The following is a 25,559-nucleotide window of genomic DNA, read 5'->3' as shown; positions in this document are numbered from 1 at the left end:
CTGTACGCGGCCTGCGCTCAGCGCTCTGCCTCTGCGCCTCTAGGATGCCTCCGCCAGGCAACGAATATGCCGCCGAGCAGCTGAAGAATGCCGGCAACAAGTGCTTCAAGAACGCCGACTATGAAGAGGCCGAGCGGCTGTACTCGCAGGCCATCCAGAAGAACTCGAGCAACCCGCTGCTGTTCACCAACCGCGCCAATGCCCGCCTGAAGCTGGAAAAATGGGAGGCCGTCATCGACGACTGCATCCGCAGCATCGAGCTGCTCAAGGACAACATGAAGGCCTTCTTCTACCTGGGTGCGTCATCGCTGGTCGCTGTAGTCAGAAGACTAACACTCTCCAGCACAGGCCCAGCTCAGCATCAACCACCCGAACGAAGCCCTCTCGAGCGCCCTCATGGCCTACGAGCTGTGCACCACCTCGGCCCAGCACACCTCCAACGCCGCCACCATCTCTGCCCTCGTCCTCAAGTGCAAAAAGGCCAAGTGGGACATCCGTGAGCGCGAGCGAATCCGGCGGCGCGGCGACTTGTTATCCGACCTGGAAGCCATGCTGGAGACCGAATGCAAGCGTGACATGGATGAAATAGACGCTCGCATTGAGAGCGGTGACGTCGGCCGGATAGACGGCCAGGAAGAGAAGCAGGAGCGCAAGGCCGAGTTTGAAAAGAAGCGCGACGACCTCCGGACTGCATTCGCCATCAGTGACCCGGAGCATCACCAGAAACGTGAAGTCCCAGACTATCTCACTGATCCCGTGACTTTCGAGCTTATGTCCGACCCGGTGGTGACAAAGAATGGCCGCTCGTACGAGCGCGCGACTCTCATTGAGCATCTAAAGCGCAGTCCAACGGACCCACTAACGAGAGAGACGTTGAACATTGCTGACCTGAGGCCGAACATCGCACTCAGGGAGGCCTGCATCGAATTCACGGAGCAGAATAGCGGTTGGGTTTATGAATGGTGAGCCAGCTCATTTGCTTCGGCCCCTTGTCAGGTAGGTACCAAGGGCTGGGTTGCTTGCGTATACAGACAGCGCACATGCTGACGTGAACTAGTGAGAAGGGCGAAGTCGATCGAGACGCGCGATGGGCCCACCTCTCGAGTACATAGAGGACGAGACAGTTTGCATATGCACGGCTGGAGTTTACCCCTCTTGAATTGCGCGCGCTATCACTTTCCTGCTAGTACTTCCAATATACCCACTCATCCTTTAACCTCTTCCATTTCATTATTCATCACCCTCGGAGTTCGGCCTGAAGAACACGCCGATATGACTGTTGGATGTCGCCAGTAGCTAATGCACGTCCAAGTCTAGCATCACACGCAATGTAGAGAGTCGCCAATTGGCATAGAGGCTAGGATCTAGAGATAGTTCCGAGCAAAGTCATCTTTAATCAGTAGCTTCACGTTCAGCATTAGGCTTGACTGACTAGGGCTCACATAAGTCCCAAGCTCATTGTCATGGTAGAATGTGCATTGCACGGTCAGTGATTCGTGATCGCTCGAAAACGTCAAGTTTCCTACTCTGGTCGAGCATGCCCGGGTAATGACATCTGCCGTCTACCGCTTACTTCTCTTTCCAGTAAACCGCTATATAAGACTCCTCACTCTCTGATCAATACTGCAGCGTTTTTCTTCCCTATAGTACTGCAACATGTCGTCTCGGCCTGATACCTGGCCTGATGCCACAGGAGAGCTTCTCCCAAACACACTGTTCAAGATAGCAGAGCAGTACCCTGATCTCGTATATGCCGAGTATTTCACCGATCCTATAGACATAGCCAAAGGCCACCGCAAGGTCACCTATCGAGACTTCGCCAACGCTGTTCATACAACAGCTTGGTGGATTGAGGAGAATTTGGGTAAGCCCAAGATACAAGATGGCAATGAGACCATGGTATATCTCGGGCCCAACGATTTGACCTATGGCATTCTCGTCATGGCCAGTATTGTTGTTGGATACAAGGTTCGTGTGCATGGCTTATTTGCTTGCAGAAGTTTCTGACCTGTGTATCTAGATGCTGTTTCCATCCCTGCGTTACGGCGCTGAAGCCATCGCCAAACTGATCGAACACGTCGACGGCAACATCATGCTATCTACTACTAACCCCTTCCCCGTCCACGCGGAAATCCTCGCTCGACGTCCAATGCGCACATATGTCCTCCCCTCTCTCCCCTCGCTTTACGCAACCAAATCCCCACACCACCCCTTCACCAAAACCTACGCTGAACACAAACACGAACATTTCGTCTGCCTCCACACATCCGGAACAACCGGCTTTCCCAAACCCATCCTCTGGACGCACGAGTTCGTCAACGCCAATTTCCAAGGCTACTATTTGCCGCCCACAAACGACGGGCGTGAGCTGACACATCCTTTTACCGGCACGTTGAATCGCATCATGGTGCCCTTTCCCGCATTTCACACCAGTGGCATAGTCATCCAGTGCTTCGTCGGGCTAGCTACCGGCTCAACGATATTGCTGCCTCCACCGGCGGATTCGCCTGGCGGTGTTGTTGACGTGATAGCAGACACATTAGACTACCTCGGATCGGGCCCCGACGCCATCACCACACTGACGCTCCCGCCGCCGCACATGGAATATCTAGCCCGCCACCCGGCGCTCCTATCCCGCATCAGCGCTCGAGTCGCTCGAGTCGGTTTCGGCGGCGGCGACATCAGTGCCTTAGCCGGCAACACCATCGCCGCGAAACTCCAGATCCTCAATGAATTCGGCTCGACGGAGAACGGGCTGTGGCCTGCTGTCACCAAGCCGCAAAACGCTCTATGGCACTACGCCTCCCTGCACCCCGCGCTCAACTTCCGCCTCGACCCCGTCAGCGAGTCGCCAGACGGCACTGTCTGCGAGGCGGTGCTGGTGAAGAATCCCGGCGCGTTCGCTCAGCCGCTGTTTACCATGTATCCGCACGAGACGGAGAGGAAAGTCGGCGATTTATTCATCCGTCACCCAGAGTATCCGCAGCTGTGGAGACATTACGGCCGCGCGGATGATTTGCTGAATTTCAGCACCTCGGAGACGTTTCACCCGGCTGCTGCGGAGCGGCGCATCGCGGGGCATGAGTGCGTGGAGGAGGTGTTGATGGTGGGCACGATGAGGCCGGTGGGCGCGTTGATTGTGCGGCTTGCGCAGGGGAAGGGCGTGGATGATTTGTGGAGTGTGGTTGAGGAAGTTAATCAGACGAGTCCGGTGTATGCGAGGGTCAGGAGGGATATGATTCTCGTTGTTACCGAGGCGTTTCCTACGACGGCGAAGGGGACGGTGCAGAAGAAAGCGACAGTGGACAAGTATAAGAAGGAGTTGGATGGGTTGTATGAGAAGGTGGGGGTGGTGGATGTTAGGATCGATATCCCCATGACACCTTGATAAGTTTCTCACACTTGATGTCGGCAGAATTCTCGTCCATATACTCCGAATGAGATGGGGATGAATAGGTAGCATAGATAGAATCAGAAAACTTTTGCAAACCCAGATAAGACGTTCTCACAGCAGTGTGTGGATATATCTAGGCTTCTTCATAAATTTATCCTCGTGCCCCTAAAACCTCGTCTAGATTCTCTCGTGTAGGTGAAGGAGCAGACATGCCTTTCGCCATCATCTTGTCAGTTTCCCATACAATCAAGCATTGCCGCTTAACTGCTGCTTCCACCCCGCCGGACACGTCCCCGTACACGCCAGCCCACTATCACTATTCATGTTACTACACAGCACCTTCACCACCCCGCCGCCAATCGGCTTGATATCAATATTCTTGAACTTAAACCCCGTACACGGCGTCTTCTTGGAGCAATATATACCCGCCGCGACATTATACCGACTCGTGCCCGTGACATTCTCCCACGTGACATCGCTAATCTGCAGCCTGCTCGCGTCACAGTTGGTGTACGAGTATATACACGGCGAGACGTAGATGGGCTGGTTGACATCGACGAAGTGGATGTTGCGGAAGGTGATGTTCCTCACGTGCCCGACGCCCGGATACGTCTTGATCCAGGCGGCGTTGGAGCTGTGGATCGCGGTGATGTCTTCGAACACGACGTTGTCCACGTAGTCGGGCACGGTGGTGGGGTTGCCGAGGGAGCCGATGACCATGGCGCCGGATTCGTGGCATGTGACGTTTTTGACGTGGATGTTGGTGCTGTTGCCTTTGATGGAGATGCAGTCCTGCAACGGGTTAGATGTGTGGTAGTGGTGGGGGGATATAAGGGGGGAACCTGCGTCGCCACACGTCACAACCCAGTTCTTGATGACGATGTCCTTTGAGTTCCAGCTGTCGAAGCCGTCGGTGTTGACTGTGCTCCATTGGGAGTTTGAGGTTGCGTTCATGTCGAGGTTGGTCATGGTGATGTTTTGCGAATGAGCGACGAAGGTGTGCCTGCACTGGATTAGCATATCCATCTGTGCTTCTATGTCCTTGTCTTACCAGAACTGCGGCTGCCTCCATGTGATGCCGTCGACCCATACATTCTTCGCATTCCACAGCGTCAGGCTAATCGGCCGGCCATTTTGATTGCTGTTGCCTTTGTTCTGATCATACCACTTCTGGCCGTTGCCGAAGAACAGCGCTTGACCGTGACCCTGCAAAGTAAAATTCTCTCCACCTATTCTCCAAGCAGTTGAGCGTGCAGAGTATGTCACACTGATGCTGTTCTTCAGCCAGTACTGGATGTCATCATTCCAGGTGAGTTTGCCACGGATAGAGATGTCACAGTTCTTGAGGTTGAGCACATCCATGACTTTGGCAATGGTGTAGTCGCCTGTTGTAACTTCAATCTGACCATTCTGGCCACACTGTTTGAATGCGTCCATGAGAGCAGGAGAGTCGTCTTTGGACCCGGACGGCGTGACGGTGCATAGACTGCCGTTCTTGGTCATGCCACCAAGTGCGGTAGCGGCTAAGAGCCATGTCTGGAGGAAGAGATGAACGATCATGATTGCAAGTATGGCAATGATGTAGGTACTAGGTAGATTCAAGACTTCTACCAAGGCAGATCGTCGAGTCTTATAAATGCTTGTGTTGCGGTAGTAACCTACCCCACAAAGTAAATAGGCATTTGAATGGGCGCCCTAACAGAGTCCAAGCATGCCGGTGGCAGGCGGAGGAAATCGCTATTGGTGCGTCTTGCTTCCGTACAGTTTTGCAGCGGAGAAACTCTGCACTTACGGAAGCGATTGGCGAGAAAGCAATCTATCTATACGAAGTGAATTCTATGGTGGAAGTTCAGGCGAGCTTGGCAACCCGGTAGTAGCGTAAGAAGTCTTTTGTGTTTGGGCAGGGTCATCTACGTATGTGGATGGTTAGTAGCCTATTCAAATGACACGGGCCACATAGACGTGGTTGAGGTATGGATGTCATGGCGCCTAAGATTAGGTCGCATTCGAGGAGAAGAGAAGGCATATTAGCATTAACAATACGTAGGGGGAGGCGATTCGTGTAGACATATTTTGCAATGAAGCGTCATTAGTGGAGGTTGAAAGAGAGTTGGCCTGGTAGGGTCTAAGGTGAAGCGCGCGATGACTAAGCAAGAACGCACGTCAGAGGTGCAGGGCTGGCCATGACAAGCTTCCAGGTTCAACATTCATCGCGCAGCCATTGACCGCCGTGCGCGCTGCACAAGACGCTCGCTACCATGCTCTCGGCCGCTAACATGCGCGCCCTTCGAGTGCGACCCTCGATGCTGCGTGTAGGCGCTTCTCGGAGCCTCACGAGACATGCCTCCACCGATGCCGTGATCGCTCCCCAAACCGCGTCCAACGTTCGCTCGGCCGGCACGCGCTCCAAGAACCTCATCTTCGGCACCGTCCTGACTCTCGGCCTCTCCTTCGGCTACCTCTACGTCACCGACACCCGCGCGAGCATCCACGAATGGCTCCTTGTACCGGCTCTGCGCCAGATATATCCCGATGGTGAAGACGCTCATCACGCGGGCACAGCCATGCTCAAAGCGTTGCACAGCTTCGGAATGAACCCCAGAGAACGAGGGCCTGGTGACTCTGCTGGTGACTTGGCAGTCGAGGTCTTTGGACACACGTTGGCGAACCCTATCGGAACCTCTGCTGGCATTGACAAGAATGCCGAGGTACCCACACCACTGTTCGAGCTGGGTCCGGCGATAGTCGAGGTTGGCGCAGTCACGTTGCTGCCGCAAGAAGGAAACCCGAAACCACGTGTGTTCAGGATCCCCAGCCAGAATGCGCTTATCAACCGCTACGGCTTCAACTCAGAAGGCGCCGAACTGGTAGCCACAAGGCTACGACAGCGTGTCAGGGAGTTTGCATACCACTCTGGTCTGGGCCTGGACGAAGAGGCCGAGCGCAAGGTGCTTGACGGCGAGGCTGGCGTACCACCAGGCTCGCTCAAGCAGGGCAGACTTATGGCAGTCCAGGTTGCGAAGAACAAGACAACATCCGAGAACGACATCGATGCTGTTGTGCGTGATTACGCAACTTCAGTCAGTCACGTCGGCAAGTATGCCGACATCCTGGTGGTCAACGTCTCCTCACCAAACACTCCCGGTCTCCGCACACTGCAGAATGTAGAGCCGCTCACACGCTTGCTTACCGGCGTTGTACAGGCTGTCAACAAGATCGATCGAAAGACCAAGCCCGCAATCATGGTCAAGGTCAGCCCAGATGAAGACTCAGAAGAGCAGGTCTCTGGCATCTGCGAGGCCGTTTGGGACTCGGGTGTTGACGGTGTCATTGTTGGAAACACGACCAAGAAGCGACCTGACCCGTTGCCAAAAGGCTACCTGCTCCCCGCCTCGGAAGCCCAGGTACTTCTCGAGCAGGGCGGATACTCGGGCCCGCAGTTGTTCGAACGCACCCTAGCCCTGGTGAGCAGGTACAGGAAAGCGCTGGATGAGGGTCCGAAATCTGTACCGTCACAGCAGGCTGATAGCGAAGGGCCAAACACAAGCATAATAGAAAAGCTGCAACCATCAAAGCAGACTGGCTCATCAAAGACCGAGACCACTGTCGAAGTCGGATCAGCTTCACCCGCACTCTCCTCCAACGTAGACGACCTACAAGAGTCCGCGCCAACACTTACCCTCCATTCAAAACCCGTCACAGCACCCGCACCCAAAAACTCTCAGAAAGTCATCTTTGCCACTGGAGGCATTACCAACGGACGACAAGCACGCGAGATCCTCGATGCCGGAGCTAGTGTTGCGCAAGTCTATACCGCGCTCATCTACGGTGGTGCAGGCACGATCAGCAGGATAAAGCAGGAGATGAGGGACGATGCGAAGAAGCAGACGACGGCTACTAAACGTTAGCGGGGATTGCGGTTGTATATGTACCAATAGACAAAGAATTACTTTATTTTGTTCAATCGTGTTGCATTTTGTAGCTAGTTCTTTGTTTTGTGTGAGGATGTGCTATCGGGCTCTCAGCTTCGCTTTGTCAAGCGAGGAGATAACGGTTGACCGTATAGCTCTCGCGATAAAGAGGTTCAGTGCCCGATGTTATAGTTTTCAGGAGTGTGGCCTACTGTATTCAGGCGTTGTCGATGGAACGACGCTCCACCACACTTCTAATGCTCAACAACACGCATATAAACATGGCCCGCCTCTACACGATCCATCTACCCTTGTCGAATGCCATTACGTCCATGAGCACTCTGGATCTTGAATGTCTGGCTTCATCAAAACGACTAATGTATTGCTCTCCCTGCTAAACAATTTATGAGCCTACGGAACTTTACGCGATTTTATTCTTGTAACGACGCGGTAGGCCTTTGCTTCATCGATCACTGCTCCCTGGACCGCCGCCCAACCTTGGATCTCCTACCGGTCCGCCCTGCGCTACTTGGCCGGGAGAGTTCGCTCCACCCATTGTATCGCTCTGTGGTCCACCCTGCATAGCAGGATAGTTGTACTGCGGTGCTTGTAGATTCTGCCCTTGTGGCTGTTGCATGGGATGGGCTTGCCCTGGTTGATTGTATGGCATGCCCATGTACGGCATGCCCATGTTCTGCGCCCCTATATTCGGTGCTCCCATGTTCGGTGCTCCCATGTTTTGCTGGGCTTGCGGATTGAAACCCATCTGAGGGACCTGTTGCATCGGGAAGTGATTTGGATTGTGCTGGCCTTGCTGGTTCTGCTGGCTATTTGCTTGTGGATACCCCTGAGGACCATCGTATCTGGCCATTCCAGGATTGCTAGCGTATCCGTGGCCAGGCGAATATGGCTGAGAATAGCTGGCTCTCATATTCGAACTGCCTCCACTCGTATAATTCTGGCCACCAAAAGATGTGAAGGGATCACCTTGAGCAGAAGACTGCGACTCGGACAATGAAGATACATGTCGGGCACCTGGGTCGTCACCTCTTGCTGAGAAACGGCTGGGCGTGGTCTGGAACGGAGTGTCCTTTTTCGATCTCAATGCATTGTCGTAAGCCCTCTGGTCACTCTGGGTGCCTCGAACATCTCCCAAGTATTGGCCGAAGTCAAGATATGCTTTGCGCACGGTTTCGAAGTACTTGAGCTGCAACTGGATGGTAGCATCCGATTTTATCTTAGCATCAATACCTCTGCCGTGCGCGTCGAATTCAGCCAAAGCCAGCGCAGTCTGACACAAATTTCGGATCTGTCGACCATTCCACCGATTGTATTTGAAGTTGTGGAAATGGTGTCCGGCAAAGCTCTCGATAGAGGAAGCATCATACGTGATTTTGCGACCTTGACGCCTGAAACGCTGCTCGATAAGGTCTAGATTGAGTGTGAAGACCTTCCGAGTCTTTGCTTCGTCCAGTTCGGGATAATACAAGCTCATGTGGATCCGAGAAGCAAATGCTTCATCGAAATCGCCAATACGATTCGTGGTTAAGAACAGTATCCCAGCGTAGTACTCTAATACGCGCAGAAACACTATATCATATCACGTTAGCATGCTCAGATAAGCCTAGTTGGTGTCCAGGGCCCTTACCGGCTACCAGGCCATTGCGCTCAAAATCCTTCCTCTCTCTCGCCGACAAGAAAACGTCTGCTTCATCAAGCAGCAGGATGCACCCCCAGCGACTTGCTAGGCTGAAATTTTTCTCCAGTTCGCCCTCAACATCCCGCGCAGTATTTCCAAGGTCGCCACATGTGATTTGGAACAACGGCTTCTGGAATCGCTCGGCCACTCCCTCTGCTGTAGTCGTTTTTCCTACACCGGGGGCACCATGCAACAATAGGATCAGGCCCTTACCTTTTCCCTTAACTATATCAGTTTGTTCGTTGGAATTAGATTTCCTGTCACGGAAATGCTGCGTGACAAGCGACTCAACCATATCGCGATGGCCATCAGGCAATGCGAGCTGGTCGAACGCTGAGAGCGTGAAATCTCGAGCGTCTTTGTTCTGATACCTCAGGAACGTTAGGTCCAGCTGTGCCCACTTTCGACTGCGCAATACAAATGCGAATACACGATACGTCATTACGACATACTCGTCTTCTGTTGGCTCATTCACTTGAGTCTCTTCTAGAGGCCGTGGAGATAACAGCAGAGACGGCGCTCCCAGGGAGCGGTCCGGCAGTAAGCTTTTGACGAAGTCCTCCGTGAGTCGTGAGTCAATGTACTTGTCGTCACCAACGCCTTGCCCTGCGCAACAAGCTGCAGAACACTTTTCATCGACGTCCCCTTTGTCCGGTGCGGTCCTCAGGCTATCGATTTTTGGTGTCCACTTTCTTCGTGCCTCATTTGCTAGAGCTTCACTGAAATCTACAACAACTTGACTGTCGATCTCGTCACGAGTATCGAGGGTGTATCCGGTATAGTACCTAGCAGCGGATTCAGTCAATGCTAATATTGGCCATGTTGACGGATCACTTACATAGGCCGAAATTTTGCCACATCAAGGAGCATCTTTCCCCGATCGATCAACTTTTCTCGAAACTTGGTATCCTTTGCGTATCTGAGAGGGTACACCGGAAGAGACCTGATGTCCCTCAATCCGCCATAAGGTTGAATCGTGAACTTGACTGAAACAGGGCCAAACTGCTTCCCATCGAAATCAATGTAAGCACAATGCACCTTAACAGGATCGTCTTCTTCTTCTTCTGCATCGTCCTCGTCGCTATCATCTGCCTTGCCGAACTTCCTGTAAGTCCACCGCAACCAAGGATCTTCGACCTTGTGTCGAGGTATTTCTATACGGACCACTCGATATCCTTGCTTTTCTCCCTGGTCCACAACCTCATTCCCAGGTTGGAACAAATGCCACAAGTCGTGGAAGAAGATCTTCAGACACTCTTTGCTAGCAATATATTTTGTTTTGGGTATAATTTCCGTATCCATGAACCTAACCAGAGAACGCAGATGCATCAGACTTGCCACTGAATTATGGCCGCTTCCATCTTCACTGACAGTTCTGCTTTGCTCTGTAGTCTGGTCGGGATGGAGTCGTGAATTTTCCGTTGCCTTGTGTGGGCCTAGTTGACGGTCGTCGCTGGCATCTTCAGCCTCACCAACATCACCAGCCTCTACTGCTCTGTCCTCTAAAGCAGCACCTTCTCCGGTCTTCATAGATGTAACCAATTTGCCTTCGATCACTTGAACCCGCTTAAATCGGGCCTCTATCTTTTCCAGATACTCCCTCAATTGCTTCTCGTAATAGATAAACTCGCGAAAAGGCCGCAGAAACACGTTGGAACCATCCAGACCGTTGGGATTCCATGTCAGGCGAGCGTCCAGTACCGCGATCAGTATACGGGCGAGTGGCTCAGAGTGTATCTTGATACGTTCAGGAAGCAATTCTTGGCTTGGTGAACCGTTCGGGAATCCATGATCCGTAGGGCGCTCAATTACACGAGCCATCGGTTCCCTCACGTGAACCTCAGCGCGATATGCGGAGGTATATATCGGTAGGATGATCTGCGGCTCTGGGTCACCAATGGCCGCTGTGAGAGGAAATAAGGCCGAGTTTTCGTATGATCCTTTGGGTTTGATGAAGTCCAACCAGCCCATCCAATCCATCTCGGCGGCTCTGCCTTCCATGTATGCCGTCGCACAGAGTTCCTCTAACAATTCCATCTTGTCGTCATTCAGCCGATCCTTTTTTATAGCCTCTTTCCTGCTTTCTTCTCGCTCTCGGCGAGCCTTCGTTGATAGCTCGAATTCACGGCGTGAGTGACCCATGAACCACATGACATGCTCGAGATACTCACGCGCTGACTTTCTGTGCAGGTCGAATTTCTCACCATGCTGATCCTCGAAATACTCCATGTCTCGCTCCCGTTCAAGCGACTCATCCAGCTTTGGCGGGTCAAACAGATCCACGAATCGGTCGATTTTGGTCTCAATGACCGCCAAACGTTCTTGGACATGCTGCGGATGTGGTTGACTATTATCAATTGGGATTTCTGTGTACTGGGGGGTATCCTGTGCCGCGACATTCAACGCTGGTGAGAATTTCTCATTCGAAACTTTCGTGTCGCTGTCGTTATCATCCGTAGGATTCCCGTTGGTCGCGTCCTCAACGCGGACGTTTGACGCCACGTCTGGCTGCGATACTAGAGTAGACTCCATGTGGTACGGAAAGGCGTTTCTGCTCAGCTGGTTGCGCTTGAATTATCAAGGGCTGATTATGCTTAGAGGGCTGAGATCAAGGTCGTCTTTAGCGGTGGAAATATAGCTTGCTTGTCCGTTCTGCAACTGCCAGGCGTGTACGCGCTGACCTTATATTCCCTAAATAGAGAGTGTATTGAGCACATTTCATGATTGGAGGGATTTGTCGTCCTAGTGCGTATATCTGTGCTCGTCTTACTGTGCATGCTGTTACGCACGATGTGCCGCCTAAGGATTGGGGTCCAAACATGCGGTCGATCATTGGCTCGTGGATGCCAAAGTAGCCCCGCTTGCTGCATAACCCTGGCAGAGAGGCCGCCTTTCAGCATACTATTACAAGAATGGCCACACATCATCGCACTGTGTTACGCGATGCTTATGCAGACTAATGACAGGTTACCGGCGATAGCGAGCGACAGAATGGTGGGGGCGCAATACTCCACTGGTCCATGTAAGTAGGCATCTATAGATATCTGCATCGCCGATCTCTTGAATACCCAGCAAGCCTATCCCCAGAGCCTCATCTTCCACCGAAGAAAGAAACAGCCGAACCCTTTGAGTGCACAGGATTATCCGATACTCGAATTCGAGCTCTCTATCTAGGTACAGTATCCGCTTGCGACCTATACTTGATTAAGCTTGACTGAACGTTCGTATCTCGATGTCGGGCCAAGCTCCAACCAACGGCGTACCTCCACCCATACAGCTTTGGACTCCAGCAGTTGACTTTGTTGAGAATCGAATGTGGCAATATCATCCTGCCTACAATGCTCAGAATCACAGGTATGATCCAATCCAAGCTCAGTTTGTCGCACTCGAGGCGGGTCTCTCAGCCTCGTCGTCAAACCTTCTTGCGACCAATGTACCAGCCTACTCTCAGCCGCGACCGGCGCCAGGAAATGTTCATGATATGGACCTCTGGGCTGTTGTATTTCCAGGAGCAATGTCCGAACTCAACACAACTCCGGCGCCTAAGCAAGGAGACCTGCAAAAATGGGGAATACGAACATGCTCAGATTGGCCAGAAGTACAGCGTAAGCTCGAAATGGCGCGAAGAGATTATGATCATTTACATGGTCAAAAGCATGTTGGCAAGTTCAGGCGAAAAATGCGCGATGTCATGGATAAAAGCAGTATACCTCTTCAGCAGATTGTTAAAGGTGTGCCCTCGGTTGATGCAGCATCTCCGATCGTCAGCGTCGCAAACGTTCTCCTAGATGTAAGTATACGATTTACATTGCATCGTCGCATAAGAGGACTAAAACAAGCTAGGCATATCGACAAGCAGTAGAAGTACGTGAAGCCGTCACCACAGGCTTCGACGATCTCCCGACATTCTTCGCTTCAGCAGACTTCTTTCTGAGCAACTACCCAGACGATGAGAACATCCAGCGGTCATCTGTCGCTTTCGTGCTTTCTGTGTTCAAGACTATTGAGGAAGCAATACTTTTTTACACAAGCAAACAAGGTGAGTAGTTCATAACACCTAGATTGGTTGCGGCAGATACATCGTTGAACGCCAACTATCGTGCCTCGCAAAGAATGGTTCTGACAATCCCGCAGTCAAGCGTGCAGGTTTTGCAATATTCACGGGGGAGCAGTACCAGCAGAATCTTACTCGGGCTCTGGGCGAGATGAAGGTATCTGCCGAAGCGTTCGTGAGTCAAGCAACAATGTCGTTGCACCATCGAGTCACTTCAGGTATGTGTCATGAGCCGAGTATATTCTCGCCCACCTTTGCAACATGTCAGTCTTGTTTCCACCTTTTCACTTATTAATATTGTCAAGCCAGCGAACAGAGTCGAACGTCTCATGCAGCCACAAAGCAAGACAATTGGTTGAGTCATCAAGCCCTTGGAGCGATCTTACAAGAAGAAAGAGTCGGTAGGAGCGAGCGAGCCTGGCTGGGAAACTTGCTTAATACGACACTGTATTTACTAGCGGAGAAAGAACGTATGTACTCGGATGCCATACAATTATCACGATCCCAGACTAACATATCCAACGACAACTGGCGGCCGCGATCACCGCTTCCATCCAGATCAGGAACACCGATGGCTATCGAACGGCAGTCTTGGACACCGCGCGATCTCTGGCTTCGAGTCGGAATACCCAATATTGATGAGACTGATCTGCAAAGGGTGCTCAATAGGGCCGCAGATATTGACTTCTCTGATCGCGGCCGTGCACAGCAGATGATTACCACTCAGCATTTCCGCCACTGGATGTTGAGTCAAAATTCCGCCAAGTTACTTGTCCATGGAGACTTCGAAAACGCAAGTAGGACATCGCCGTTCTCAGTCTTAGCCGCGACCGTTACTCAAGGCTTCAGATCTTCTCCCAGTATCATAAATTTGGTTTTCTTCTGCGGCCAACACCTGCTGGACGACGAGCATCACGGGGGCAATGCCATGATCCGTAGCCTGATTGCTCAGCTGTTACGGCAATACCCTTTCTCTACCATCGTCCCATTGCCAGACATGCTAATCGGAGACATCGATGCCGGGAACGTTAAGCAGCTATGCACACTTTTTACATACCTCATTCAACAGCTCTCTCCGCAAACATCGATCTTCTGCCTTATAGATAGCATCAACGAGTACGAACGAGAAGAATACATTCACGGCATGGATGATGTAGTCTTTGCATTGCTGGGCTTGGCAGATCGAAGCAGTAGAGCGAGTTTCAAGCTGTTGCTGCTTAGTCCGAGACCCACGGTGGAAGTGAGGAGGGCGTTTGATGGAGAGGACGGGATACTGTTGCACATGCAGCAGCTGCCGGTGATTGAGGACGTGGTGGGACCGGCGCAGCTTCAGGAGATGGTTGGGATGGGTTTCGAGGGTACGGACAGAGCGGGTTGAGGTATCGATATGACAGAATGTTTCATGTATTAAGTATTGGTACTTGTGTTGGTCATTTTTGTATTAGTCTTATCTGCAAAGGCACGTTATGTTGACATCGTTTCATCAACGTTCACAGAAGTACTTTTGCAGTCCTGTGCAAATCAGATACATCATTTGCTCGCGCATCCCCCCAGGCGCCGGAAAAGTTCTTGCCTTGCATCTCTCCCCACACGAAGATGCGAAGAGGTAGCCGATATAAAATATACAGGCTCCTCTGAAACTTTAAAATAAGTACACCTTGGAAGATGAGCTGAGTTGTATAGGTGCATAACAGATACCAATATGGCCGCTGTTTGGTGTCCCTCCTAACAAGCTCGTTCGTCGCGACTAAGTCGTGTCCGTCATTGCACGACTGAACAAGTAGACCTAATCTACATATAGTAGACGAATATGCAATGAGTGACACGAGACAGGAAACAGGAGCTCAATATGGGCATCTCGATCTCAACACCTCACGTTACATCTGCTGAATCTCCGAGAAATATAGCCAAATCGAACCCAAAGCGGATTATCGGCTGTAACCACCACGTACCACTCGCAGGCATTTCAGCCGTAGAATACCTCCAATGTAGACATTTCCGACGAACCTGCACACAAGCCCTTCCCAACATGGTCCACAAGGTGAAAAGTGACAAAGGCGTTGGGAGATTACGCAGGAGACTGAAGTTCGACGCCGTCACGGTAACCAAGCTCCAGTGCCGCAACACAACACAACATCCGCAAATTCTGGGTCCATCAACTCCCGCAGCGAATACTCCTACCCAGCGGAATCACATCATGCCCGTGAGCAACTCCTGCACACCACTTTCCGTTACACGGCACACCCCGATTAATATGACTTACCAGTGGACCACATCCAAGACCGCCGGCCTCGTCATAGGCATCCTCTTCCTTACCGCCTTGCTCACCGCGGCCATCCTCGTCTACCGCTACCGCGTGCGCACCACCAGCTCAAAGCGCGATCCCGAAAGCGCAGCTACTTCGCCAGAGCCCGAGGCCGAGCCGGAACATACCTACGCCCTCCCAGGTCCCATCCACGAGCCCGGCACCATTCGGCGCGCGACAGGCCAGCCGCAGACTTTCTACGACTGGGGTTCGGTCGAGCAATGCTCAGGCGGAACTTGAGCGTTTGCCTTCGTTGAAGAATGGACCTGGTTACGGTGCAGTCTCGTCCACGTACTCTCAACACACAACGTCAAGGGCAAATACGATGGTGAGGCCGACGACGAGGGATTCAGTGGGCGCTTCGAGCTTGAGGAAGGCGGTGTTGGGGGCTGGAGAGACCAGGGGAGTGAAGAGCATGGAGGCAGAGAAGAAAGAGGCCATGCTGAAGAAAGAAGAGATCAAGGATGCAGAGCAGAAGGCGAAGACTGAAGTGAAGACGACGGCGAAGACTAGGGGGTACTCGGGTGCTTGGCCTTGAGTTGTGAGAGAATCATGGAGCACTCAAGTGCAGAGGGAGAACTATATGCTGAAAGTTGGCAAGTCTGATACAATTATTGGATGCGGACATTTAGGACGCAGAATCCTGCTCACCTTTTCTTCAACGACGCAGCGACTACATCATACATAGGCCCAGTTCTACGTGTCGACCTGCTGCTTGACTATTGGACAGCATTGATTACACAACCATAGCAAAAGTTCACTTCAGATCATCAGCGATGGCGCTCTTCAAATAATTGTGCAGTAGTTGCAAGTGGTGCATGTCACGTCCGTATAACACAAGCGTATAGCCCACCACTTTGCATTGTGCCACAGGTATTGACCTGTACAAGTCGAGCTGGACCTGAATGAAGACAATTGCGCCCCTGGAGATTAGTAGTGACAGCCGAGACCACCACCCGACATCGCAGAGCATCACCATCATCACATATCAGGAGGGGAAATGGCAATCAAGCATCATCTTCGGGCCTTGCGGCACTCGGAATCAGCGACACCTGGTGGGGGGAGGAACCTGTTCATTGACTCCTAGTCATCATGCCGCCGTATATAGCCATAAAACCATGCCATAGTCGTGGCAGAAACCCTTTCCCAGACACCATGTTTTGAATGAATCGAGAAGGGAACAGAGACCGAGTTGCGCGTCTAAGTGCGGGCAGGGCGGTCGTTGAAGCGGCGGGGACGCTCGACAACTTGTTGCTGGGAGACTGCAATGACGTTTGTGGGGATGGAGTCAAACTGTGGCATGTTAGTGGTTGTTGGGACAGGGAACGAGCAATGAACGTACGCCGAGGCTCTTGAGGAGGTCCTTGGTCTCCTGGTCGACGTCGAGAGCACCAGACTCGCTGTTCTGGGTGAAGTCGAGGGCAGAGATCTCGGGGACGTATTGATCCTTGCGCTCACGCTCCTCTTCTTGGAGCTTGAAGGAGATACCGCGGACGGGACCACGCTGGATACGCTTCATCAAATGTGTTGTGTATCCGGCAATCTTGTTCCTGAGACGCTTGGAGGCAATGATGGCGATCTATTCCGTCGCGTCAGTTCCTTGTCCTGCTACAATCCGCATCTACGCATCCTCACCTCATCGCAGATCCTCTTGTTGGTCTCGAAGTCCAGCGACAACTTGGGGTAGTATCGCTCAATGATGACCTTGGCGGACTTCTTGACGGTCTTTGTTCGAACGCGACCCATTTTGGCGACTGTGTGTGTAGATGTCGGGTTGGTGGGAAGGTGGCTGTCGGGGTGGTTAGTCGGTCGTCGCTGGTGAAATCGCAGAAGTGGTGGGAGCCGAATTTCGAGTGCCAGCTCGCTTAGGCGGTGGGGCGCTAGTACTCTGTCAGACTAGCGCGACGTGAAAGTAGCGCGACTGAGCAACATCACGAGCCACGAACTTCAGAACATTGCACCCACAATCATGAGGAAGAGTTTTGAGAATTGAACCTGGTATCTTTCGCCCGCTAATCGACAGTCATATATGTATGGGTACAAAGGAAATATATAACAAGGAAATATATCACAAGGGAATGTATCGCAAGGGCTCGCCCCCAAAAGCTGCCCAAAATTATAACACAAATCTGCTCCCCATCGAAGACTGCGGTTATCGCAGATCAAACAGGGTTTACGAGACCGTGTCTCAATATCAAAAAGATTCGACCCACGCTAGTGACCTCCAGCGCCGTGGCCAGCAGGGTTGGGGAAGAAGAATGCGCACATGGCAATGATGATGTATGTCATCACGCAAAGAACACCCTCGAGGTAGTTGGACTTGCCATCGCGCAAGAAGGATCCAACGACCAGCACGGCGAGGATGAGAGCAACAGAGTCGAAGACGGAAAAGGCATAGGACATGTTGACGCCAATGCCCCAGCCAACCAGGACAGTGAGTGGGGCGTTGAGAAGCGCAGTCTGGATGGAAGCGCCCATGACGTGGGCCAGAGCCATGTTGATTTGGTTGTCGTAGGCCTCATCGATAGCGAGGAGGTGTTCTGTCAATCATTGTTAGTCGCGATAGAGAGTGACGTATTACGAGACATACCGGCAATCTTCTCTACAAGAGGAATGAGAATGAGACCAACGAAGGCGTCCTTGACACCGCGCTCGACAATATACGGGATTTGCTGAACCAAAGACACGGCAATCAAGGAGACACAGGCCAACGCAATGGCGAGGGCCACCACGACTTCGGTCAACGTGAGCTTGGGCTTGGCCAGTTCTTCATGGCGGTCGTTATCCTTGTGCTCGTCGGCTTCGTAGATCTCGTGGAGCAAGCCGTCGTGCGAGACGGTCTGGTATCCAATATAGATGAGGTATCCAACCAGCGAGATGATGGCCACGCCGCGCGAGATCAAGACGGCGTTGTGTTCAATCATACCAGGCACGATTTCGAAGTCGGCATTGTTGATAAGAGATTTGTAGAAGACGGCGGGAAGCACCAGACCCACTGTAGCTGATTAGCAAGGCTAATAAAGTGCAGATTCTTGATTGAAGACTCACTGGACGCGACAAGTAGGAGACCATTACCAGACTCAGAGACAGCCTCGTGGAACTCTTGGACTTTGTTTTTCAGACCACCTGCAACACATTAGCTGTAGTCACATGATTATCAAGGGTCATGCTTACCCGCGATGAAGCAGCAACCCAAGCACAGCAAGATGTTGGCCAAGATGGAACCGAGGATTGCAGCTTGGATGACCAGAACGTTCGAGTCACCAACCGAAGTCTTGAGCAGGACCATGAACAGGATGATTTCGACAACAGAACCGAAAGTTGTCTCCAGAACAACCGCAATGGACTTTTGAGGGATCTTGCGAGACAGCTCTTGGCCAGCGAAACCCAGCAGGTTGGCAGCGGGCAGCATGGCCATGTAGTTGGTGATGAAGATGGCCAGATGCCATTCGGGCTTTGCAAAGTGCTACACTTGTTAGCCTGGACTTCCTCTTGTTTCCCGAACCGGACGTACAAGAGCGATGGCCACTGGCACAATAGGCCACAGCATGTTGGTGACCATGGACAGTGTACTGGTACTCCGTCCGCTGATGACGAGGAACTTGATGGGGTTGAAGCCTCGCCTGCCACTCTCTCCATCCGGGTGCAGACCCTTAGTCACTGCATGTCCATTGTGGTTGTATTGCGGCAGCGACGCACGGCGGTCGCGCTTAGTAGCCTTTTCGGTCGTGTACTCGCGCGAGGAGCTGGTGTGGTCTCTCGACGAACGGCCGTAGGCATAGTCGCGAGAGGCCCTGGGGTAGTCCCGAGATGATCGTGACTGGCGGGCCATTTTGTGTCTGCGAAGTGAAGTTGATGGTGGAGGCAGAGTCGGGGTCAGTGATAGTTATATCGGGGCATTGACTGGGTGCGTGGAGAAGGGGGTTTGCAGTTTCAGGGCGCGCTTATGGACAGGCCTGCAGCGACTGTAGGCTGTGAAGCTTCTAAACTCAACGGACCGAGGGGAACGAGCGATTTACAGTCGGAGAGACTTTAGGGAGCAAGACGGTGAGTCTAGCCTGGCGGCGTCATGGCGGGCTGTCGCATCGTGCATTTCCTTGTTATTGCGAGGTGCAGGGAGGCGCGAACGTGCACCCGATGCGCGCTGGAAATTGTTGCACCGCCGCCGTTTTCAATTCGCCGGCCAAGTTCCATTGCAGCACAATCGCGCCCACATCAATCGTAGCACCGATCGTGATTCGTGAACAATGGCCACTTTCACGATCCAGGGACAATAGACGGAGTGCTTGTTCCTCCCGACACGTCACCAAGCATTCCTGGCGATGCTTGAAGCTCCTTGGCTGGCAGTTTCAGCTCCACATGCACGGTGATGTCACGGCCCGATGCCGTCTGGCTCCAGCGGCCAGCCCTTCTCTCCGCACTCGGTTCAGGGACAGATGTGCAGGAACCCTGTCTTGTCAGATTGACATCGTGTTTACTGTTGCGTGTCGGGTGAATGCAAATCAGTTCTCCTGACGAACAGGCTGCACTGTGGACCTGCAGTCTCAGTCAAGTACCACAAATTGGTCCCTACCACGCTCCAGACGATACTCCTGACGAAACGGACCGTTGACGAAACTCGATCAAATAACGCAGTCTGCTGCGCCACCGGCGCACGACGTGGCTGAATTGTACATCCAACCCTTCTTTCTGTGTTCGTCCGTAGACATAATGCATATGCATGCGTTTGTTTCTGTGCTGTCAGAGGCTGGTTTGAGCAGTCATCATTTTGTCAGTCTTCCCATGACTCCGAGAAATGAAGTGCACAGCACGAATATGCCCATGTCATTCTGGAGTAGGAACCTCGATAGCTCACTGGAACTGTACACAACAATGGACTTTTGGTATCCTGAACTATGGGCAACACATGATGCGTATCAGCAGGCCACAGCACGTGGATTGGCGTTATCTGAGGCCGGCGCGTGCGAGGCTGGGCGTGACTGGCGTCATGGCAACCTCGCGACTCATCCTTCAAACATCATCCCTCCATCTCAACTTCATCTGTCTGCATCAATTCCGCGTGCATCATGGTGTTCTTCTGTGGTTTTGCGCTATGCGCAGCTATTACCGGCGCTGGCGCGCTTCAGATTCCGCTGTTATCGTCATTCCAGAACCAGGCACCGCTTGGTCATCCTAGTGGAAGCAAGCCCCTGGTCAACTCTACCGAACTGCAGGAGCTCATCAGCGGAGATAGGCTTATGATCCGTGCCAACAAGCTTTATGAGATTGCGAAGCTGGGAGAGGAAGAGTACAACCACCCTACTAGGGTCATCGGAAGTGCAGGTATGCTCAGCCACGCGCTGTGATGGTGCCTGCCAAATGCTGATAACATAATTAGGTCACATCGGAACCCTATCCTACATCTACGAGGAGATCTTGAAGCTTGGAGACTACTATAGCATCTCCAACCAGACCTTCCCAGCTGTTTCTGGTAATGTTTTTGAGTCGCGTCTCGTTCTCGGCGACCAGGTCCCAAAGTCGGCTGCACCCATGGGCTTGACCCCACCAACCAAAGATAAGGAGCCTGTACATGGCGATCTCGTCCTAGTTGATAACGAGGGCTGTCAATCAACCGACTTTCCTGACTCTGTTGCTGGAAACATTGCATTCGTAAAGCGTGGTGTATGCCCATTTGGCACCAAGTCTGAGAATGCCGGACGCAAGGGTGCTATTGCTGCCATCGTGTATAACTACGAAAAAGATCCCGTCGCAGGTACCCTGGGAACTCCTTCCCCATACCATGTGGCCACTTTCGGCTTGTCCGGCGAAGAAGCAGACCCTGTGATCGAGAAGCTCAAGAAGGAGAAGAAGGTTGATGCCATCGCATACATCGATGCTGAAGTGAATCAAATCCAGACTGTCAACATCATCGCGCAAACCACAGAAGGAGATCCGGACAACTGCGTCATGCTCGGAGCTCACAGTGATAGCGTTGCAGAAGGTCCTGGCATCAACGACGATGGCTCCGGCTCCTTGTCCCTGATCGAAGTTGCTACCCAGCTTACAAAGTTCAATGTCAGCAACTGTGTTCGCTTTGCGTGGTGGGCCGGTGAGGAGGAGGGCTTGCTCGGATCTGACTACTATGTCTCCTCGCTGCCAGAAGAGGAGAATGCAAAGATCAGATTGTTCATGGACTACGACATGATGGCCAGTCCCAACTTTGCTTACCAGATCTACAACGCCACCAACGCCTTGAACCCGAATGGCTCTGAAGAGCTCCGCGATCTGTACATTGAGTGGTACAAGGACCAAGGTCTCAACTACACGTTCATTCCTTTCGATGGTCGCAGTGACTACGACGGGTTCATCCGCAACGGTATTCCAGGAGGTGGTATCGCGACAGGCGCAGAGGGTATCAAGACGAAGGAGGAGGTCGAGATGTTTGGCGGTAAAGCTGGCGAGTGGTACGACAACTGCTATCACCAACTTTGCGATGATGTCGGTAACGTGAACGTTACTTCGTGGATTGTGAACACAAAAGTATGTCCTTTTACTACTTCACGACCCTGATCTCCATCATGCTAATCAATTCCTAGCTCATTGCCCATTCGGTTGCAACATATGCGAAGTCCTTCAAGGGTTTCCCCAAGCGAACAAAGGACGTTGCAGCGAGCGCTTATGCGAAGGACACCAAGTATCACGGTTCAAGGCTGTTCATTTAGGTATAAATGTAGCCTGGATAGCTTTAATGCATTACCACAATTCCTATATCATGGCATGTTTGATCGCACACCTCCAGGCATCATTTCACGTTCGTTGACTGCGTTCATCTTGTCTCATACCCAGTCACCAACGGAGCACTAGCGTGTGCCAAGCCATCGTGGCCTACAAAATATGTTCCCCCCGCCCTCCTCTCTTCCATCCACACATCCTCAACCATGAAGGCCAACGGATTCGAAATGTTCGCCCTCATGCTCTGCTCGTGCCTCTTTGGCATCATCGGCTCTGCATACAAGATGGTTAGCAAACGCCTCTAGAATTTACTCTGCCTTCATCTGCTTACCACTTCGCTAGCACAACTTGGTCACGGCTCGTGAGATGATCCTCGTTGGAACGCTCTACATCACGGTCATCATCTTCGTGTACATCCAGTATGCCACTGAAGATGCGCTTGTGCGCCACCTCCGCCGTCACACGAACGAGGTGGAGCAACAGCAAGTGATCGACCTTCAAGAGTCCCATCGTCGGCGTTTGCTCCTCCTCAAGAACGCGCACACTGTGGAGAAGCGTCAGCTTCAAGCCAGCCTCGGGAGCGCTCACGCCCATTTCGACCGCCTCAACAATGATTACGAGTGGATGTCCAGCCAATATCAAGACCAGCTGCGCCTTGTCCAAGAGCAAGAAGACCGCATAGGCTACCTCGAGGGCAAGCTTCATGAGACCGGCCAGACGACTCCAACTACGCGACAGCCGTTCTCTGCGCCTCCGTCCCAGATTCGTTTTGCCAACCCGCCTCGTCGTCAACGCTCCTCTGGCGCACCGAGCCCTCTACACCAAGTAAATATGCTCCTCAGCAACCACAGTAACGCATTATACTAATTTGCACAGGTTATGAAGCCCGAGGAGACTGAGGCCGTGGCCGAGGCCGAGGTCGGCCAGAAGGCGTAGATACCAGAGCCTAAGCATACCCAACACTGCAGCATGACGCAGCGCGCTTGGAAGATGGAGATGGCGGACTCAGATGAATGAACGAAAGACTGAACGAGATTCACGTCCCTGGATCTTGAATACAAGACGCCGATAACACGTAGCAATTGATACATACTTGCTACCCTTACATGACCACAGTGACTGATTTGACGTGACTCTTGCCGTGCACCTGCTTGCTTTCCCCGCTTTAAAGAATCGCGCAGGTATACTGCAGATACTAGATATGCCGCTATTGCTCACCGCCGCTGTGTTTGTCCTCCCGCTTGCGTGCGCATCCACCAGCGCTGCACCCAATACTCCAGCCACGGCACCGAGATTCTACGACAATATCCGTGTTACTGCAGCTGAACTAGTGAAAAGCATCGATGCGCCGTGTCCGACAGGAGAATTCGTGATCCCCCGACTTGGTCGCTGGCCATCCTCTGGGCTCCGCTCACTCAGTGCATCGCAGTCTTTCGAACCGACGTCCTCCTCTAAGCTCCGCTCCCTCGACACATCGCAGCACTATAAACCGACACTCCCGCTTGCATCTGCATCAAAATCGACCCCTCCCACACTTATCTACGATTCGACTACAACGCAACCCGCCGAGCCAACCGCGTCGAAAACACCGACTGGCGATCCAGACAACAAACTTGGCGAGCACGAGCAGGCGGGCGCGATACTAGGGCTGTGGATACCAGTGGCAATATCTGTAGCTGTGTTTCTGGGCTGGCTGTGCTGGGAAGTGTGGAGGGACAGGGAGGAAATGACTTGGCTAGAGCAGCATTTGGACAGCGAGTCACTGTTAGACCATGGAAGACCCAGGCAGGAAGATATCGAGGCAGGGGATGTGACACGGAGATGAAGATACTTGGCGAGAGTTGCGTATCGCATGTACAAGCTGAGTGTGTATCGAAGCTATCTAGACTACTGTATGCATTCGTAAGCTACCATCAGACAAGCACTTCGTCCCTGCACGCTCGACTGAGAGCCTCGCATGAGCTCAGCGGTGCTTTAAGGGGCGCTTCAATCCCTTTACCAAGTGTCCACTGTCTGTCTTCTCTAGTTTCTTCCAGGAGAAGACCGAAGGCTCGGTTCGTATCCCCATCTTGCCCAGTGCGTTGTAGCAGCGAATCTTCCACTCATTCCGGCCGAGCTGCATTCTCTCTTATGCCGGACGCCAGCTCAACAAGGGACTGTTTTGAGGACAGACATCGTGTGGCAGCTTACCATAGCCGCAGTGACGCTCTTTGTGTGAAGCTTCTTCAGGCGCAGCGTCACCCTGCGGATGTTGATGGGCGTGTAAGTTGTTGGCACGAATCTATGCATAGATAGCGTGCCGAATCTCCAATGGTGCTTCAAGATCGAAGCATCTTGTGGACGTAATGCGGGCACCATGGCGGATACGTCGCAGTAGACTCGACGTAAGCCAAGGAAGATTAGCACGTAGAGCAGTCAAATTCCTAAGCCGTCAGGTGGTGGGGTGGGAGTTCTGGTAGCAAGTGTGGTCGATGGCTTCCGTATCAGTGTTGGGGTCGTTTATTTGGTTAGCGGAGCATACCAAGATGTTCCTTCACCAAGCCGTGGCAGCTAGGGAGCCTAGTGCAGATGCAATCATTGTTAAACGGCGCTGTACACAAGGTTCTGACCGTTGTAGCATTGCTGCCACTGTCGAACGCCTGCAGTTTGAGGCTTCCTTAGCTGCCGCAGCTTTGTTCCCTCCCCTGGCGTGACCAGATACATCATCTTCAACACCAAGGTTTACATAGATAGCATGGTACTGGTACATGATCTTCGTTGGCATCATGTGGTTCGAACAATGGTACCTTGGCTGAAAAAAGCTGCAAGCTTAAGACCGCGATCATTGAGTCGAATACTTGGCGCGTGAGATATCAGAGACATCATCCATATGCAGAAGAATAAAATTCGGGAGAAGCTGCAATGATCGCGTTGGGTTGGCAATTCGGTATGTAAGCATTGATCGTACAGCAAGATGCCGTGCATGCACCTCCCTATGGCTCGAATGATGAAGGAAGTAAATTAGGTACTGTTTGAAACCAAAACATTTGAGCGCGAGAAATGAGTGGTATTGTGCCCGCAGATAGATGGTGATACAAAAGCAAAAAATTGATTCGAAATGGATGGTGTTACAGGGATTCGACGGAGACGGATAGATGAAGTGGGGAATGCGGCAGCACGGAAATCATCAAGTCAATTCCTGCCTTCATCTGTACCTTCACCTACCCACCACCAGCGGTGCATAAGCCAATGTTGGCGAGGTCTGTTTGGCTGCGTGAGGGTGATGTGTCGAGACATGTGCGATGGCATGACGTTCACGCTCGGTCCCTCGCGAGAACATGTGACCGGCCAATGCTCCGCCAAGATGCAACTAGCTGCGCTAGTTACGCGAGCGTGAATGTTTTTACCTGCACCTCGACTTCGGAGCTTCCCAACCACCCCGCAGCAATCAACGTGATCACCGACTTCGGCAGCACAACAACATCGACTTCCATCAAGCACTGCAC

General features: G+C 52.4%; 13 protein-coding genes across 13 annotated transcripts; 8 read left to right on the top strand and 5 right to left on the bottom strand.

Moving 5' to 3' along the window:
* SNOG_13577 (hypothetical protein) lies at positions 1 to 1,216 on the top strand. Its single transcript, XM_001803732.1, has 3 exons — positions 1 to 297; positions 344 to 996; positions 1,058 to 1,216. Exons 1-2 carry the CDS (start codon positions 45 to 47, stop codon positions 964 to 966), a joined length of 876 nt encoding a protein of 291 aa, XP_001803784.1. The 5' UTR covers positions 1 to 44; the 3' UTR covers positions 967 to 996; positions 1,058 to 1,216.
* A 440-nt stretch (positions 1,217 to 1,656) lies between these two features.
* SNOG_13576 (hypothetical protein) lies at positions 1,657 to 3,388 on the top strand (the record flags this gene model as incomplete). Its single annotated transcript, XM_001803731.1, has 2 exons — positions 1,657 to 1,968; positions 2,021 to 3,388. 2 exons carry the CDS (start codon positions 1,657 to 1,659, stop codon positions 3,386 to 3,388), a joined length of 1,680 nt encoding a protein of 559 aa, XP_001803783.1.
* A 252-nt stretch (positions 3,389 to 3,640) lies between these two features.
* On the bottom strand, positions 3,641 to 4,954 carry SNOG_13575 (hypothetical protein; the record flags this gene model as incomplete). Its single annotated transcript, XM_001803730.1, has 2 exons — positions 3,641 to 4,397; positions 4,446 to 4,954. The coding sequence occupies 2 exons, from the start codon at positions 4,952 to 4,954 to the stop codon at positions 3,641 to 3,643; spliced, it is 1,266 nt and encodes a 421-aa protein (XP_001803782.1).
* A 698-nt stretch (positions 4,955 to 5,652) lies between these two features.
* Positions 5,653 to 7,302, top strand: SNOG_13574 (hypothetical protein; the record flags this gene model as incomplete). Its single annotated transcript, XM_001803729.1, has 1 exon — positions 5,653 to 7,302. One exon carries the CDS (start codon positions 5,653 to 5,655, stop codon positions 7,300 to 7,302), a length of 1,650 nt encoding a protein of 549 aa, XP_001803781.1.
* A 466-nt stretch (positions 7,303 to 7,768) lies between these two features.
* On the bottom strand, positions 7,769 to 11,536 carry SNOG_13573 (hypothetical protein; the record flags this gene model as incomplete). Its single annotated transcript, XM_001803728.1, has 4 exons — positions 7,769 to 8,895; positions 8,954 to 9,789; positions 9,843 to 10,249; positions 10,376 to 11,536. 4 exons carry the CDS (start codon positions 11,534 to 11,536, stop codon positions 7,769 to 7,771), a joined length of 3,531 nt encoding a protein of 1,176 aa, XP_001803780.1.
* A 459-nt stretch (positions 11,537 to 11,995) lies between these two features.
* On the top strand, positions 11,996 to 12,178 carry SNOG_13572 (hypothetical protein; the record flags this gene model as incomplete). The annotated part of the gene is given in 2 exon segments (XM_001803727.1): positions 11,996 to 12,026; positions 12,045 to 12,178. The coding sequence occupies 2 exon segments, from the start codon at positions 11,996 to 11,998 to the stop codon at positions 12,176 to 12,178; spliced, it is 165 nt and encodes a 54-aa protein (XP_001803779.1).
* A 58-nt stretch (positions 12,179 to 12,236) lies between these two features.
* Positions 12,237 to 14,436, top strand: SNOG_13571 (hypothetical protein; the record flags this gene model as incomplete). Its single annotated transcript, XM_001803726.1, has 4 exons — positions 12,237 to 12,794; positions 12,848 to 13,043; positions 13,139 to 13,276; positions 13,517 to 14,436. 4 exons carry the CDS (start codon positions 12,237 to 12,239, stop codon positions 14,434 to 14,436), a joined length of 1,812 nt encoding a protein of 603 aa, XP_001803778.1.
* Positions 14,437 to 15,312: 876 nt separating this feature from the next.
* Positions 15,313 to 15,901, top strand: SNOG_13570 (hypothetical protein; the record flags this gene model as incomplete). The annotated part of the gene is made up of 3 exons (XM_001803725.1): positions 15,313 to 15,587; positions 15,645 to 15,691; positions 15,717 to 15,901. The coding sequence occupies 3 exons, from the start codon at positions 15,313 to 15,315 to the stop codon at positions 15,899 to 15,901; spliced, it is 507 nt and encodes a 168-aa protein (XP_001803777.1).
* Positions 15,902 to 16,420: 519 nt separating this feature from the next.
* Positions 16,421 to 17,185, bottom strand: SNOG_13569 (hypothetical protein). Its single transcript, XM_001803724.1, has 3 exons — positions 16,999 to 17,185; positions 16,706 to 16,942; positions 16,421 to 16,656 (listed from the first exon to the last, which is right to left on the bottom strand). Exons 1-3 carry the CDS (start codon positions 17,107 to 17,109, stop codon positions 16,564 to 16,566), a joined length of 441 nt encoding a protein of 146 aa, XP_001803776.1. The 5' UTR covers positions 17,110 to 17,185; the 3' UTR covers positions 16,421 to 16,563.
* Positions 17,186 to 17,577: 392 nt separating this feature from the next.
* Positions 17,578 to 19,195, bottom strand: SNOG_13568 (hypothetical protein; the record flags this gene model as incomplete). The annotated part of the gene is made up of 5 exons (XM_001803723.1): positions 17,578 to 17,903; positions 17,954 to 18,358; positions 18,412 to 18,489; positions 18,538 to 18,829; positions 18,878 to 19,195. 5 exons carry the CDS (start codon positions 19,193 to 19,195, stop codon positions 17,578 to 17,580), a joined length of 1,419 nt encoding a protein of 472 aa, XP_001803775.1.
* Positions 19,196 to 20,429: 1,234 nt separating this feature from the next.
* On the top strand, positions 20,430 to 23,010 carry SNOG_13567 (hypothetical protein; the record flags this gene model as incomplete). The annotated part of the gene is made up of 6 exons (XM_001803722.1): positions 20,430 to 20,685; positions 20,741 to 21,882; positions 21,939 to 22,036; positions 22,142 to 22,361; positions 22,417 to 22,899; positions 22,951 to 23,010. The coding sequence occupies 6 exons, from the start codon at positions 20,430 to 20,432 to the stop codon at positions 23,008 to 23,010; spliced, it is 2,259 nt and encodes a 752-aa protein (XP_001803774.1).
* Positions 23,011 to 23,275: 265 nt separating this feature from the next.
* On the top strand, positions 23,276 to 23,899 carry SNOG_13565 (hypothetical protein; the record flags this gene model as incomplete). Its single annotated transcript, XM_001803721.1, has 1 exon — positions 23,276 to 23,899. The coding sequence occupies one exon, from the start codon at positions 23,276 to 23,278 to the stop codon at positions 23,897 to 23,899; it is 624 nt and encodes a 207-aa protein (XP_001803773.1).
* Positions 23,900 to 24,037: 138 nt separating this feature from the next.
* SNOG_13564 (hypothetical protein) lies at positions 24,038 to 24,432 on the bottom strand (the record flags this gene model as incomplete). The annotated part of the gene is made up of 2 exons (XM_001803720.1): positions 24,038 to 24,190; positions 24,265 to 24,432. The coding sequence occupies 2 exons, from the start codon at positions 24,430 to 24,432 to the stop codon at positions 24,038 to 24,040; spliced, it is 321 nt and encodes a 106-aa protein (XP_001803772.1).
* Positions 24,433 to 25,559: the final 1,127 nt, after the last annotated feature.

This window comes from Parastagonospora nodorum, assembly GCF_000146915.1.
Source record: "Parastagonospora nodorum SN15 chromosome Unknown scaffold_27, whole genome shotgun sequence".
NCBI lineage: Eukaryota > Fungi > Ascomycota > Dothideomycetes > Pleosporales > Phaeosphaeriaceae > Parastagonospora > Parastagonospora nodorum.
The sequence above is the reverse complement of the archived record's forward strand: the minus strand, read 5'-3'. Positions and strand labels throughout refer to the sequence as shown.

Bases quoted from the DNA above. Each gene is read 5' to 3' on its own strand.
- SNOG_13577 (XM_001803732.1), top strand. From the start codon at position 45: ATGCCTCCGCCAGGCAACGAATATGCCGCCGAGCAGCTGAAGAATGCC. The intron at 298-343 runs GTGCGTCATCGC...AACACTCTCCAG, and splicing joins GAAGGCCTTCTTCTACCTGG to CACAGGCCCAGCTCAGCATC.
- SNOG_13569 (XM_001803724.1), bottom strand. From the start codon at position 17,109: ATGGGTCGCGTTCGAACAAAGACCGTCAAGAAGTCCGCCAAGGTCATC. The intron at 16,943-16,998 runs GTGAGGATGCGT...GCGACGGAATAG, and splicing joins ACAAGAGGATCTGCGATGAG to ATCGCCATCATTGCCTCCAA. The intron at 16,657-16,705 runs GTACGTTCATTG...AACATGCCACAG, and splicing joins ACCTCCTCAAGAGCCTCGGC to TTTGACTCCATCCCCACAAA.